The 15,954-nt window shown below is 35.1% G+C and overlaps 1 protein-coding gene across 1 annotated transcript in view; it reads right to left on the minus strand.

The window, feature by feature from the left end:
* Window positions 1-15,954, minus strand: part of LOC145297864 (uncharacterized) — a 307,728-nt gene that overhangs the window by 254,496 nt on the left and 37,278 nt on the right. The window contains exon 11 of the mRNA XM_080144191.1: window positions 9,494-9,600. Within this exon, the coding sequence (XP_080000317.1) occupies window positions 9,494-9,600 (107 nt within the window). The remainder of the gene's footprint in view (window positions 1-9,493; window positions 9,601-15,954) is intronic.

Below are 15,954 nucleotides of genomic sequence, written 5' to 3' on the forward strand. Positions count from 1 at the left end.
CTGGAGCTACTTCGGCTGAGCACTTTTTTAATAGCACAGCTGGGATAAGATCGGGTCCACATGCTTTTGAGGTGTCATGGTTTTTTATGATAGCATGCACCTGAGCAGGGGTGGTTTTCAGATCGTCTAGTGTGGCGTCTGTCCGCATAGGAAAGTCAGGTAGGGGGTGGTTGGAAGGGTCCAGTGTGGAGTTTGAGGCAAACCGACTGGCAAGCATGTTAGCCTTGTCGGTTGCTGAGGAGACAACCTCGTGATTGTTGGTTAGTGGGGGAATTGTTGATTGCCCATTATTTACTACACTGTTGTAGATTTTCCAGAAGTCTCGAGTTCCTAGTTTTTGTGCTTCGATGCGCTTTTTAGTGGTTTCCGTAAATTCTCTCTTAGCTGTCGCTATTTCTTTCTTAACGTTATTTCTAACTTCTATATACTTCAGTCTGTTTGAACTAGACTGATGTCGGTTAAACCTACGGTATGCATGCTGCTTTTGAGCAATGGCAGTTGCACAAGTCGACGTAAACCATTGGGGAGAGTGGGGCTTACTATAAAATTTCCGCATGGGAACATGCGCTTCAATTGCAGTTTTGAACCAGTCAGTGGTCTCGTTTGCACATTGTTCAGCAGGGAGAGAGAAAATATTTTTCCATGGAGCATCTCTAATTAGTTCCCTGATGGCTTCCCAGTCAGCCTTATTATAATATCTCGTTGTTTTGAGCACTGGCTCTTCAGTTATGGGTCTAGAGTTTAGGGCGATTTCAACCATTATCACTGCATGATCAGCGTTCCTAAGTGGGCTGTGGGCCTTCGTTATGCAGTCATCGGGAACTGTGGTCAAAAACAGATCTAGAAGTGATGCGTGTTATTCTTCCTGGTCAGGAAACGGGTTGGAAACGTAACAACTTGTGATAGGGAGTGAGATATAGCGAAGCTATGGGTTGTGCTGCCCGCTGCGTCTGTGTGAGTAGAGAACCCAAGCCAGTTTTTGTGGTGGACATTAAAGTCACCAAATACATGTATTTGTGCGCTAGTGTCGAGGGACAGTGCCGTGTCTATGCTGTCAGATACTTTGTTTATTATGGAGCAGTCCTGAGTCGAGGGAGAGCGGTAGAGAAAATAATAGTAGCTAATATTGTGTTGCATGTTTAGTCTAAAGCACATAAAGGCTTGATCATCTGTTTCTAGGTTTGTTTCTCTAGTCAAGGGAAGAGTATTACGAATGTAAACTCCAAGTCCGTGCATATGTCTGTCAGAGTCCTTACGGCAGAGTGGGAGATATCCAGGCATGTTAAAGTGGTTAGAGGGAATGAAGGAGTGTAGGTTAGTCTCACTTAGTGCTAAGATATTCGGGGTATTTGTTAAGAGAAATGCTTCAACATCAGCTAAGTTAGTTCTAAGCCCACGGATATTTGTGAATGAGAGCCTCAAGGGAGGAGGCAAGTTGAATTTGTTTGTCCCTAATCCTGGTTTAAGCTTATTTTTAAATTGTACTGTCGTCATATTTTTTTTTTAAAGTTTCGGTAAGGGGGAGCTAAACAAGAGGTTATGCAGAGCTTCAGACATGCATCACAAGTAGACCATCAGCTGACCTTTCTCCAATTAGGATTGTGGCCTCAGGAAAGCCCACCGGGGATGAGTGCAGGGTTCCTTTCCATGCGCGTCATGGCACTACAAACAACCCGATATTATTCAACTGTTGATGGAGCAGCCGCTCTAAGCGCTACCAAAGAGTTAGGGCTCCTGTACTACCAGTCGGGAACAGCAGCCAGGAACTGTCAATCCGGTACCCTCAACCGATTAGAAGAAGGTCAACCCAATCTAATCGCTCAGGCATATCTTATACTCAAGCACTCCCAAATGTTCAGTTTTAGGGGTGGGGCGTGCTGGGAATGGGGAAGAACGGTGTTCGTTGCCGTAGCCAGGAAACAAGATCTACCGCTGGGTGTTTCTGTCGAATCACCGAGATAGTGTCTCTGCGCTTGACTAATAGGCAAAGAAGGAGTATGGAAGCCGGGCGATAGACAGAGCCTATCTACTCCTTAAGCAATTTAGGTTTGCAAATCGGTGAATTTGTTTGAGTCACCAGCTCTAGGAAGGTTGTCATCCAAGACTGAAGAGGCCTCTCTCCCCTTTGGTTTAGTATTAGAGTTTTCCTTCTCCTAGACGGATGATCTGGGAAGACCTACTGGGTCCGTCAGCCCTGAGAGGGTTTTCTCCGCGCCTAGGTTCTAATCCAGGTATTTCTGCGACCCCGCGTGGTTAGTGTTACTGGGTTAGTTTGTGGGGGATTATATCTCTACTGATTAGTTACACTCCTCTAAGTGATTTAGGGACATGCTATTTACTTGTTAATGGATAAAGGGGGTGGGTGAAGTTCATGCAGTGTAAGCGTCTATGATTGTAAGAGGGCTTGTTAGGGAGGAGATAATGTGATTTTAGTCTTACCCTTTTTTTTTTTTTATTTATGTTAGCTTAGGTCTAGGATAATGTTACAGTATGAGTAGGTATTAAGAATTGAGCTACGAGTTGTGCCCGAGCTATTTTAGATGATAGGAGGGTTAAGATGTAAGTGCAATATAGTATGGATAAGACAGCAAGTTTAGAGCCATTCTTGTGTTATTGAAATTACTCAAGAGTTATTATATTACACATGACGATTATTAAAAATAAAATTACTTCTATTTAGGTTATAATTATTTTAGTTTCTATATGTTAAGTTTATGAGCTAATAATTTATTTATTTATTGCCCCATTTTAAAATCTTACTATTAAATTTAACATTCTCTTTCAACATTTACATTCCACCCTCAACATATTCTGTGAATTTTTCCTTGTTTAAATTTATTTTAATTAGGTTTTAGGCACGATAACAGGAATTTATTTCTATGAAGACAGCTTTGTATGACATCTAACTTTTTGTTTAAGATTTCTTTTTAGAATTCACTGTTTTGTATGCCTCAAGTAAACATAGATTACATCATTTTGATTTACTTGGTTTATATTTTCTAACTTTTTATCTACTATTGACCATTTTAATTCAGATTCTTTTTTATTCTTACGTAGTTTCCTAAACCAATCCTTTAACCCTAACCTAATCACCTTCTTGTTTTTAATAATTATTTTTGTTCTTTCCATTATTTCTATCATCCTCATACCGATGTGGTTCATTCTCTGGTCTAATTTTAAATGATGCAACATGGTTTCGGTATCTGTCTTTAAAAAGCATTCAGTTCCCCCTAGGTACATCTTTTTACTATTATCCACTTTAACTTCACATTTGTATACAATTTCAGAAATTAAGCAATTGCCATCCATTGGACATTCGTTAGGTATTCTACAGTTACATTTTCTCTCCAAATTTAGTTCACCTGATTCAATCCTATTATTATTCGCTATTTTGTCTATTTTACCATTATTAGAACCTATTATAGTATTACTTAAATTGGCAGTGGTTGAGAATAGAAGTTTAACTGTCTTCGTATTAATTATTTTACTTGATCTATTTTCTGAGAGAAAGTTCTTATCAATTATTTTGAAAAATCTTTTAGGAATTAAAACCTAATTAAAATAAATTTTTATGAAAATATGTATAACTAGTGTATTTTGCCGCCTGAAAAGCAGCTAATTGGGAATATTTTTAAATTATATAATATTTAAAATTGTCCAAATGGTTATCAAACAGCAGTTACGCATGCTCGATTATAGAAACTGGTAATCATGAAGATTAAATAATTGAGTCAATTGATTTTGATTTTGATTTTATTGGTATATGAACAATACCGGAATTTTAATATATTAAAATTTTGGTTAAAAAGTACTAAAATTACAATTAAATTTACCAAATTGATCCAAGATGGTAAAACTAAAGTATATTATAAATATTAAAGAATTAATATTTATAAAGTAATCTCAACCCGATGTAAAAGCTCGATAAAACCAAATAGGAGATAGAGCTTATAATAAGAGCAACTAGTTAATAAAACATGTTAAAAACACTTTGAAAAAGAGTTAAAACATATTTAATCTGAAAAGGAAATACTTAATAAGTGGATAGTCCTTAATGATACCAGCTATATAAGTTGCTCGAAGGCAAGGCCTGCAAATGCAGTCAAAGCTGGATTTCTGGCTGGTTCGAATCTCTCAACCGGTAGGAATTGTCACCTCCTACAGCTCTTGGATGCATTAGAAATATTTTATTGATAGAAGGCAGAAAAATCTGATTCAATTTCTTCCTTTTTTTTTCAAGATGAAATATTGCTGATATATTTCGAACCATAACAGGTCCATCTGCAGAGAGTGAAAGAGTTTTATTGCTGTTTTTTTTTTTTTTTTCTTTTCTCCTTGCCAGTAAAATCCTTGTGTTGTTAAGTCCAAGGGGTACCGTTGTTGCTGTTATTAGGTATAAAATATATATATATATATATATATATACACACATACACACACACACGAATATTTGGCTATTATATATATGTGCATAGTTACCTATATATATATATATATATATATATATATATATATATATATATATATATATAATAGGCAGCTATACACATATATATAATAGCCAAATATTTGTGTGTGTGAATATATATATATATATATATATATATATATATATAACTAGCAAACCACCCGGCGTTGCCCAGTCATAAAATACACATAAATATTATATTTTAATTCATACAGAAACTGAGACATGTGCATGCGAGTACTATGTTTTATTCTACACAGTTCACTTCTGGTAAGTAAAAAAAAATATGCGAGCTGAGATCGAAACTGAAACCTAAACACAATGAATCAAGTACAATAACCATTGGGCCGGCTTGACATGATGTTCACTAGACCTTTTCAACCTACTAATACGAACGATTCACGCATGCACAGTCGTGAAACAGTTGAGAAACAAATAAAAATCCAACGACCCCCCATGTACTAATTTCTCAATTTTGACCCCTTAACAGCCCGTTTTTTTTTTTTTTTCATTTGAAAACCGATTAAAACTTTTCCACGTGTCTGAATATACTATATACCAAATTTCAAGTCTGTAGATAAATAATTCGTTAAGTGTATAGGTTGAGAAGTGTTCTCACACACACACACACACACATTCGCACTTTTATAGATATATTAGCAAGTGTACCCCGCGTTGCCCAGTATTAAACATAAAGCTACATTCCTTAGAAAATAAATGGCGTTAAAACAAAACGGAAAGAAACTGAGACATATGCATGCAAGTATTTTTTTCTAAACAGATCACTTCTTGTAAGTAAAAAAAAAAAATACTAGAGCTAAGATCAAAACCAAACACCAAAACCTAAAGACAATGAGTCAAGTACGATAGCCATTAGATCAGCTTGACATGATCTTTAATTCATACAGATCTTTAAAGGGTGTTTTCAAACCTTATTGTTAACACAGTGTGAACGATTAGAGCATGCACAGTCGTGAAATAGGTAGCAAATAGATAAAAATCCGAAGACTCCCACGCACCAATTTTCAATTTTGACCCCTTAGCAGTCCTTTTTCTGAATGAAAACGGATTAAAAAGTCTTCCACATGTCTGAATATCCTATATACAAAATTTCAAGTCTCTAGATCAAAAATTCGTTGAGTCTATAGGTTGAGAGTCTCCTCACACATACAGTCTCACTGTTATAGATATATAAATTATAATTATAGATAATAATAATCATTTTTTTATACCTAACAGCAACAACAACAACAACAACAACAACCTTTGGATTTAACAACACAGGGATTTTACTGGCAAGGAGAAAAAAAAGGAAGAAAAACAGGCAATAGAACTCTTTCATTCTCTGAAGATGGACCTGTTATGGTTTGAAACATCAGAAATATTTCACTTTTAATAAAAGAAAAAAAAAAGGAAACAAATTGAATCGTATTCTTCTTCCTTCTTTTACAAAAATATTTTGCATTTTTAACGTGTTCTAAAAATAGTTTTATCTGTTTATTCAATGTTTTCAAATTCTTAATAATGAATCCAAGAGCTTTAACAGCAGTTCATATATATATATATATATATATATATATATATATATATATATATATATATATATATATATATATATATATTCTTCTTCTTCAGAATAATGAAATGAAAATATATCTACTAGTAGGCAAATCCAATGATTTTCGGTCTTACAAATATCATAACATGTACCTATTTACTATGCCTCCCCACGGGACAGAGTTAGACACCAGGGTCGTTTTTTAACGTGGAGAAAAGGTACAAAAATAAAAATTGTCTCAGTCGTGAAGGATTTCTCCTCCAACGAAAGAGAACAAGAAATAGAAGCGCAGCATCTGAAGAACAGGTACTACACTTTGATCTTGTCCTGGTGTCTAACTCTGTCCCGTGGGGAGGCATAGTAAATAGGTAAATATCATAACATGTAATATTTTAAATAAGACAATCTCAGCCAAATAAAAATTGCTCAATAGACAAGATAAAGCAAATGAATTAAAATTTATGTACTTAAATTTTATGATTTGAAAAAGTTAATTTTCAAATAAAGAATTTTCTATTGTTTGAAAACAAAGAATACAATTGAATAAAGCTATTTCCTTAACCCATGAGTTTTCGATGCTTATTCATCTCCTCAGAGGAAAAACTATTAGCAAATGTTTTTATTGGTTTGCACCTAATTGGTTAAAAGCAATAAACATAGGAAATTTAAGTTTTTAAAACATTTAAGGTACATAGAATAAGGGAATTGGATATTCAGCAGAAAAAGCATATTGTACTTTAAATCCAAAATGAATGTTAAATCTTGAAGTGGAAATTCCTGGTAGTAAGGAGGTAAAGAGATCCATTGTGTCTTGTAATCCTCCCAAGGTATTAGGTTGCAATCACAAGCAAACATATACATGTATATATATATATATATATATATATATATATATATATATATATATATATATATATATATGTATATACATGTGTGTGTGTGTGTGTGTAATAGGCAAATATACACATATAAGTTCACACACACATATGTATATTATTGTCAAATGTACAAATAAAAAAATATTTTTAATATTAAAAAAGTATTATTGTTATAATTAAATATATATATATATATATATATATATATATATATATATTACAATAATAATTTATATATATATATATATATATATATATATACACACACACACATATATATATTACAGGCAAATATATGCATACATATGCACATACACATGCATACATGTGTGTGTTTCTTAAGGAAAGTGATATCGACTATATTAGTTATTTCAATGTTTATTATGTTTGTTTTTTAAACTAGAATGGGCGCTTAATAAGCGTGATTAATGATAGTTTTGCTTGACCCGTTTGAAAAATCTATATTGCCTTGGTCACTCGGCAGATTACTCGGCCGGCTAATAAATGACAACAGTATTTATTTCTCTGTTTTCGCAGCTGATTATTTATCGATATATAGATTGCTTATAACAAATCGGTATAGTGATTAAAACTGCAACAAATCTCAGTAATGTAAACTTTATAATTTTCATTTTATCTACAAATTGTTATTTTATCTATCTATCTATCTATCCATCCATCCATCCATCCATCCATCCATCATCATCATCATCATCATCAGCAGCAGCAGCATCATCATCATCATCATCATCATCATCATCATCATCATCAAGTGGTGTTCTGCCTGATACAGGCATTGACGGATCTCTCTCTCTCTCTCTCTCTCTCTCTCTCTCTCTCTCTCTCTCTCTCTCTCTCTCTTAAGGCATTCTTGAATTCATTGTTGCTCATCATTTTTGACATTGCCCAGGTATTCAGACTGTTAACGTATGTTTCTCGCTGTCGTCCTCTGCTACTTCTACCCATGATCTTTTCTGTCAAACTAATCTGCTCTATGTCGCTTTTTCTGTAGACATGGCCCACGAATCTCATTTGCCTTTTTCGTACTGTTCTTATTACAGAGACCTTTCTGTGTTTACCATTTCTAGTACCTCCTGGTTTGTTTTCTTTTCTGTCCAGGATATCTTCAATGTTTTCCTCAGAAATTTTAAATGGAATGTGCTCTAATAAATTTAAAGCACCTGTACCCCCCCACACACTCAACATAAATACTTTTGACTAACCCGACAAGCAGCAAAATTCCACCTCTACACTATAGAGATCTCTAGACGCCGGAAAACCTTCTACTCAAATAGTTTCTTTCCTCAAACTGCTAGATTTGGAATTCCCTGCCGGTTCCCTGCTTCCCTAACATATAGAAGTTCAAGTGTAATATGAACAGATATTTTGATTCTCAACTCCCTACATAGTATTCCTGTAAATTTGGTCCCAAATAGTAGCCCCTTATGTCAACGTAGCACGGTGCTTTATTTGGGGTGAAATAACATTAAAAAAAAAAAAAAATTGAACATTGGATTTGCTTGTCTTGTAAATCAATTTTACTTCTTTTGTCCTTTAGTCCTCAAATTCCATGAGCGATGTTTCTGGTAAAGAATTGTTGATTTCTGGATTGGCTCTTGTTTTGGGCCTGTGATGTGTAAAGATTTTCAATCCTCTCATCATATTCATCACCATTTAACTGTCAATCCATCCATTTCATTCACCCTTATCATCGAATCACTTTCTGGCTTTGACAAGTGGTGAATCATTAGTAAAAAAATAATATTAAAAAAAAAAAGACAAACTTTTATTATACTTAATATTTAACCTTCCATAAAATTTAACTGTTTCTTTAATCAAGATGAAATAAAATTAGTGAGTTCAGTTAAAAATTCTACTAAGCTCCAATAAAAAAGGATCAGATAATACACATAAATAACAATCGCTGCAAAAAAGACTATTTAACCTAATAGATTCCACACTGTCTGCTAAGATCCACTCTCTGTCACGTCACCACAGTATTGTATCTCTATCTTTGTTTTACAAGTATTTCCACAAAATATGCTCTGATTAAATTACTGCACTTGCACTCCCTCAACATAAATACCCTTGACCCACCTGACTAGTAGCAAAATCCCACGTCTTCACTGTAGAGGTCCGTAGATGCCGGGAAAATTTTTTTTTTTATCTTAATAGCATTTTCCCTTAAAAAATCACTCACTGCCGCATGTCCATTTTTGCCTGACGCATGTTTCTATTTCTTCCAACAGCTTGCTGGGTACAACCGGCCGATTCTCGTCTTCAACTTTACATGTCCATTTTCTTTGACGTGCACTTTGCTTCTATGTGACCACGTGGAGCATTTTTCTCATTTTCTTTTTTTTCCTCGGGTCACTTACATTTGAAATTCACTCCCTGCTGTTTCACCGACTGTATAAACATGCAGAAATTAAAATATAATGTGCTTTTTGTCCAACTCATCACTAAACTTGCCTCCTATAAATCTGGCCCCTATCACAGTAACACCCTACGTTCGCTGTTAATATGCTTTGTTTAGCACGAACAAAAGTGAAAAACAACAGTTCAAAAGAAAAAAATAAATAGACAAACCGTTAGTTCTATTAAAACTTTTTCTTGGTTCATTTCCAACTGTACGATTTCTTCTCGGTGATTTATGCTGAGGTCTTGTATTTGAATCTGATGGAAGCTGTCAGCAGCTGAAAAATTATTTTAAAAATTTTAATTTTCATTATGATTTAAATTGATATCTGAGGGCCCTTTCAAGGAGAGACATTAACCCTTTTAGGACTTCTATCTGTAGCCCACTATAGTTAAGTCTTCCAGGAATTGTATTTTCATTGGTCGAAAATGTTGAGTTCACACATTTTTATGTGAAAGAATGTTTGTTTTTTTTGTTTTTTTTTTGTTTTTTCTTTCTTTCTACAACTGATCCAACGTTTATTTCTTTCAAATACTATGCTGTTTTTAAATCATTCTTGAGGTCCTGGTATTTGGTGATCTATTCATGTTTGGCTCCATTGAGGCCATAGTTATTCAAGAGTTCTATTGTCAATAAAGTGGGCCGTTCTTTTAAGTTCGTTTTATATAACAATGTCTGGCTTGATGGGCTTGTTTTTTATATATCAGCCTGCCTATATGACTTTGTCATGAAACACAATCACCTTCTTGTTTGATGTTCAACGAGTTATCAAGTTGCATCTCTTTTCAGACCTCTCAATGGAGATATTTACAGACTTTGTTGTGGTGCGCAGTATAGTGGCCATCTGCCAACAGCATCTGGCATGCAGACATTAGATGGCACGGGCTCTCAACTGCTGAGTTCTAACAACAATCTATGACCAGTTTGATTGATTTGTTGTTGTTCTTGGCCTTCAGGCCGGGAAGTATCTGTTCCGGCAGATACTGCAAGCAAAGACCATATGTGGGGGCAACCCCACATATAAGACCTTGGCCAATGTAGGGGCAACCCTTCATACCAATTGTCACTATCCAGCTCCCCTACTCCCCGGGGAGTTGGTCCCCATTTCCCCTTCACTCCTCACCTTAAAAATCGGCTTTGTGCCTAATTTGCTCGGTGAGGGAGCAAATAAATACCATCTGTTCCGGCAGATACTGCAAGCAAAGACCATATGTGGGGGCAACCCCACATATAAGACCTTGGCCAATGTAGGGGCAACCCTTCATACCAATTGTCACTATCCAGCTCCCCTACTCCCCGGGGAGTTGGTCCCCATTTCCCCTTCACTCCTCACCTTAAAAATCGGCTTTGTGCCTAATTTGCTCGGTGAGGGAGCAAATAAATACCATCTGTTCCGGCAGATACTGCAAGCAAAGACCATATGTGGGGGAAACCCCACATATAAGACCTTGGCCAATGTAGGGGCAACCCTTCATACCAATTGTCACTATCCAGCTCCCCTACTCCCCGGGGAGTTGGTCCCCATTTCCCCTTCACTCCTCACCTTAAAAATCGGCTTTGTGCCTAATTTGCTCGGTGAGGGAGCAAATAAATACCATCTGTTCCGGCAGATACTGCAAGCAAAGACCATATGTGGGGGAAACCCCACATATAAGACCTTGGCCAATGTAGGGGCAACCCTTCATACCAATTGTCACTATCCAGCTCCCCTACTCCCCGGGGAGTTGGTCCCCATTTCCCCTTCACTCCTCACCTTAAAAATCGGCTTTGTGCCTAATTTGCTCGGTGAGGGAGCAAATAAATACCATCTGTTCCGGCAGATACTGCAAGCAAAGACCATATGTGGGGGAAACCCCACATATAAGACCTTGGTCAATGTAGGGGCAACCCTTCATACCAATTGTCACTATCCAGCTCCCCTACTCCCCGGGGAGTTGGTCCCCATTTCCCCTTCACTCCTCACATTAAAAATCGGCATTGTGCCTAATTTGCTCGGTGGGGGAGCAAATAAACACCCTATGATCAGTTTGATAGGAGTCGGATGAAAGCAACCATATTTTTCTTTTTAGTATCCATGCTGGACTTTTTTTTTGTCTCAAATACTCGAGCAAGCAAGTAAGAATTAAAAACAGGAAAGTCTATTTATTTATTTCATGCATTTTTTCTCCTTTAAATTATCTACTATTTTTTTGTTTGATATTTTCCAAATGTCTAAAAAAAAAAAAAAAAAAAAGATGAGCCATATGCTAACTCGCTTGCAAATACATTTTTAATTATTACAATGGTGTTTCTGTCGTATTGTAGAAAAAATCGTAAATTACCATGAAATTTTACAAGGACCGGGCGATGCGTAGCATGGTGGATAAAGAATTGGTAAAATTCAGTTGTAAGTTACACTCTTCTGGAGAAGGAAGGGTAGGGTCAATCCTCAGTGCGAGCAACACTCAAAATACAATTGCAAATTACTTAGGAGTCTACCCAGTCATGACTAATGGAACGAGAGCATGCTACCCCCGTGGATTAAATAAAGGGTTTCATTCAAGATGCACCTGAAGAAGGTCAGAGGTTACATCGATCGAAACATTGTGAAAATAACACTCAAAATGATAAAAGTAGTCCGAACAATTCAAATAATATAGATTATTTTCCTCATCAATTTTATTTATTTATTTATTTATTTACCTCATTTCTAGGGGGTTAGACACAAGGTCAAGTGTGTGTTTTGATGACAGTCTTTCTGTGGAATTAACTGGATTCGAACTTCGCATACCCAGGTTTTCAGTCTGTGTCATTAACCATCATCAATTTTTTTTTTTTTTTTTAAGTTGATGCTAAGTTTCAGCTAATGGCAAATTGAAACGTTGTTGTTAAGGCAAATTTTAAGAAGTAGATCTATTAATGAATTCAATTTTTTTGCTGATAGAGTAATATATATATATATATATATATATATATTTTTTTTTTTTTTTTTTTTCGTGAATCATTTTCATTTGTGTTAAGTCCCGAGATTAAACTATATACTACGTTACACAATGCTAGAATAAATTATTAAATAAAAATTTTTCTCAAAGGTGCTCGACTGAGCTTCAATCTCTGGTTTTCTTCTGAGATATTTGTAACAGAGCACGGACGCATGTATGTAAATGCCGAGCCGTGTGCAAAGTGACGTCACAGTAGGGAAAAAGGAAAACAAAGAAAAAGAATGTGTGCACAGACAGAAGCTGTTAGAGAGGGACAGATCAGCGAGAATGACAACGAACACGTTTTATTCGGGGAAAGTACCCGGAAATAAATGTCGTTGTTTCAATGGGGAAAAAAATGTAAGTCGAGTTATTACTTGTCTTCTGTTCCTTGTGACGTACTCTACTACAATGTGTTAAGTCCCGTGTGTAAACAAGTATATACTACGTTACACATTTACAACAAGAGCTTTTTACCACTAATGCAAATCACTTTTTTTTCTCTATATGCCTAACAACAAACACAATTTTTATAAACAGAGTTTTTTTTAGTTTTTTTCCCCCCAATAACTATCCATCTGTGAAACATATTACCATGGGACTGCTTCTCTGCAGACTACATTTTGGTCATCGAATTTAATGTTAACAAATAAATACTTGTCATAGACAGTCCTAATAAGAATTCAAATTTCGAAATCCATTGTCCTGAATCTTATCATAATATATGCATTTTAGGTTTGGAAGACATTTTATTTTGTTTTGTTTTCATTTTTGAAGAATTCCAAGGGGAGACAATTCAAAGAGTTGTTAATGTTTCACATAGCATATTGGTAAAAGCAAAAAGAAACACACTAAATTAACAATAACATGAAATAAAACATTGTTCGAACATTTTTTGAATTAAAATAAAGTAATTAGAATTTTAAAATAAATTACAACAGGCATTTTTTTGTATTTATATGAAAACTAGCAGGGGTGCCCGACGTTGCCCGGGATCCAATAATAAATAGAAGAAATGAAGTTCCATTTGGACAAACCTGCTATACTATTGAGCATATTTATTGAGCACTTTTTCATTACTATACGTTATATAATTCACTCGTGACCAACGTCGATACCCCTACCCCTGACCACCTCCCCACCAGATATTTCGGCAGAAGGGATACAAGCTATTTACAGGATATTGAGCACTTTTTGATGATTATATACCAGTCTAAGTGAAATTCTTAAATGCTGCCTCAGTCTAGAAAGATTTCTCTTCACAGTCCGCTGCAATGGCCATGTTACTTTGCAGTCCGTAGACTTCAGAATTTTGTTACTATATCTCTTTCAAAAGTAGGAGAGAAATAACTTGAAAATAAAACAAATTGAAAATAATTCAGTTTTAAAAATAACAAAATATAATTTTTTTTAACCAAAATAAACGTTTATATTTTTAAAATGAGATGGGGGGGGGGCTTTTCCCGGTTGTAAAATACGTTTAAATATGATATTTTAATTTGTCCAGATTTTGTATATATTATAATAGAGTCGTGATTTCAAAAGTAAATAAAAAATATTAGTGTGCCAAACTGTAAGCATTCAAAGCTCGTGACGTTACCACTGTACAAATGTGATATGCATATGAGCTGATTAAAAATAAACTAACATTAATGTACAAAATCTATAACGATTTTTTCAATTTTGACCCCTGAGAAACTATTTTAACCGGCTAAAGACCCATAAAAGAACGGTCCATAACAAATCCAATCATTTGAGGCCCCTAGCGCCGCTCTGCGACTATTAGTTTCGGAGGAGATAGAGTTTGAAAATATGGAGACAGATAGACAGACATATAGTGTTTTATATATTAGATTATTATAACTTATTGTGTTATTAAAAAAAATGACCCGTGCTGGGCGTGAACCTCGAAAGCTAAGCTTGTAAACAAACATAGTATCCATTAGGCCAACATCACAACGAAATTTTGATGTTGCAAAGTTATCTTTTTAAAATGAAAGTAGAAATAACAGCATTTACGCATATGGTCCGTTGCAATGTTGGATATTCTGGAAAATCACCAACATAATTGTACATCTTTAATATAAGTCTTAGTTGTCTGTGTGTTTGTGTGTTCAGCTTAAAGTCAAAAATTAGAAAAGAAACCACCGTGATTTTCCAGAATATCCAACAAAGCGAAAAAAGGGGTGAAAAAATAAATTCACAGCATATAAATGTTACCAAAGGCAAGCTAAGTTGCTCTATCTGCCTAGAAAAGTTTTTTGTGCGTTTTATCTTATTTGAAAGTGTTTTTTTTTTTTTAGTTAAAAATAACGGTAATGTAAAACTTGTAAAAAAATTTTTTTTTAAAAAACAAACCATTTTGAAAATGTATGACCTTCTTTAAACAAACTGTTTAATGAACTTTAAGAAAAGATAATTATTAAGTGAATGAAAGCGATCATTAATGTATGACTTAAAAAAAGGAGGAAATTTTACAGGATTAAACTTTTGTAATAAATCAAAATAATCATTAAAACTTATAAACTTTAAGAACGTCTTGAATTGTTTCCCCTTGAAATTCTTCAAAAATTAAAGTGAAAAAATTATCATCCAAATCTAAAATTCACAAGTCCACAAATATTCTTCATTATTCAAGTGACAATTTATCTATCCATCAATTATTATCATTGAATGGATTTTAGCTTTGGTAAGTGATGTGGGCACATTTATATGTACAGAATTAACTCTTAAATTAACTGATCATTATGAATTTTGAACACATCTGCTAAGTGTATTGGTGAAATTAATTTAATACAAAAGAAGTAAAAAGAAAAGAAGTAAAAAAAAAAGGAGTAAAAAAAAAAAAGAGTGAAAATTCAGATACCTCCGATTTTTGTGAAATTTTAACAATACAACCTATTTTTTTTTTTTTTTAAATATACAGGGTGGAACGATAAATTTATCGCCCTAAAGAAAATAACACTATTTAAAAACTTTTTTAAAAAATCAATTCAGGTAACTTGATGATGTAGTAGAGCTGATATCTATTCAATGAAGCCGCCTTCAATCTCAATGACTATGTTGATACGGGTCTGGAACTGGGAGCATGTCTTATTCACAACCACCAACAGGAGCTTGGCAAATACTTGGTGGATTGCAGCAATTACGTTGTCTTTGGTATTATGAGAGGTCATGTTGGTGATATTCTCAACATATGACAAAACGAAGTAGTCCAGCAGGTTCAGGTCGGGGAAGGAGGGGGCTAGTAAGAGAAGGGTACAAAGTCGTAGCACTTCTTCTGAAGCCAAGTCTGTTTCTCTTTGGACTTGTGGGCTGGCGCCGAGTCCTGCTACCACACCCAGGGTCTACCAGTGGCCACCTGACTGGACCGGGGGATCACCACACTCTTCAGCACATCCACATACACTTTGGTGTTGGCTTTTAAGCCGACTTCAAAGATATGAGGTGGCATGATGTGACCGTCACTTGAAACCACACCAAAGACCATAATCGTGGCTGGAAACTTCATTAAGTTGTGCCCTCAAGCATTGAACTGCCTGGGTTTGCATTTTGAGGGTGCTGGCAATGGTCCTGTTGTCATAACTTGGATCGATAGAGAGCATGAGTTGTACAGCGGTTCATCTCCGATCTTGCTCATTGTACATTGTGTCACTTTCACACATGATAGA

Source organism: Euprymna scolopes, chromosome 2 (genome assembly GCF_053919585.1).
Source record: "Euprymna scolopes isolate OS-2025 chromosome 2, ASM5391958v1, whole genome shotgun sequence".
NCBI lineage: Eukaryota > Metazoa > Mollusca > Cephalopoda > Sepiida > Sepiolidae > Euprymna > Euprymna scolopes.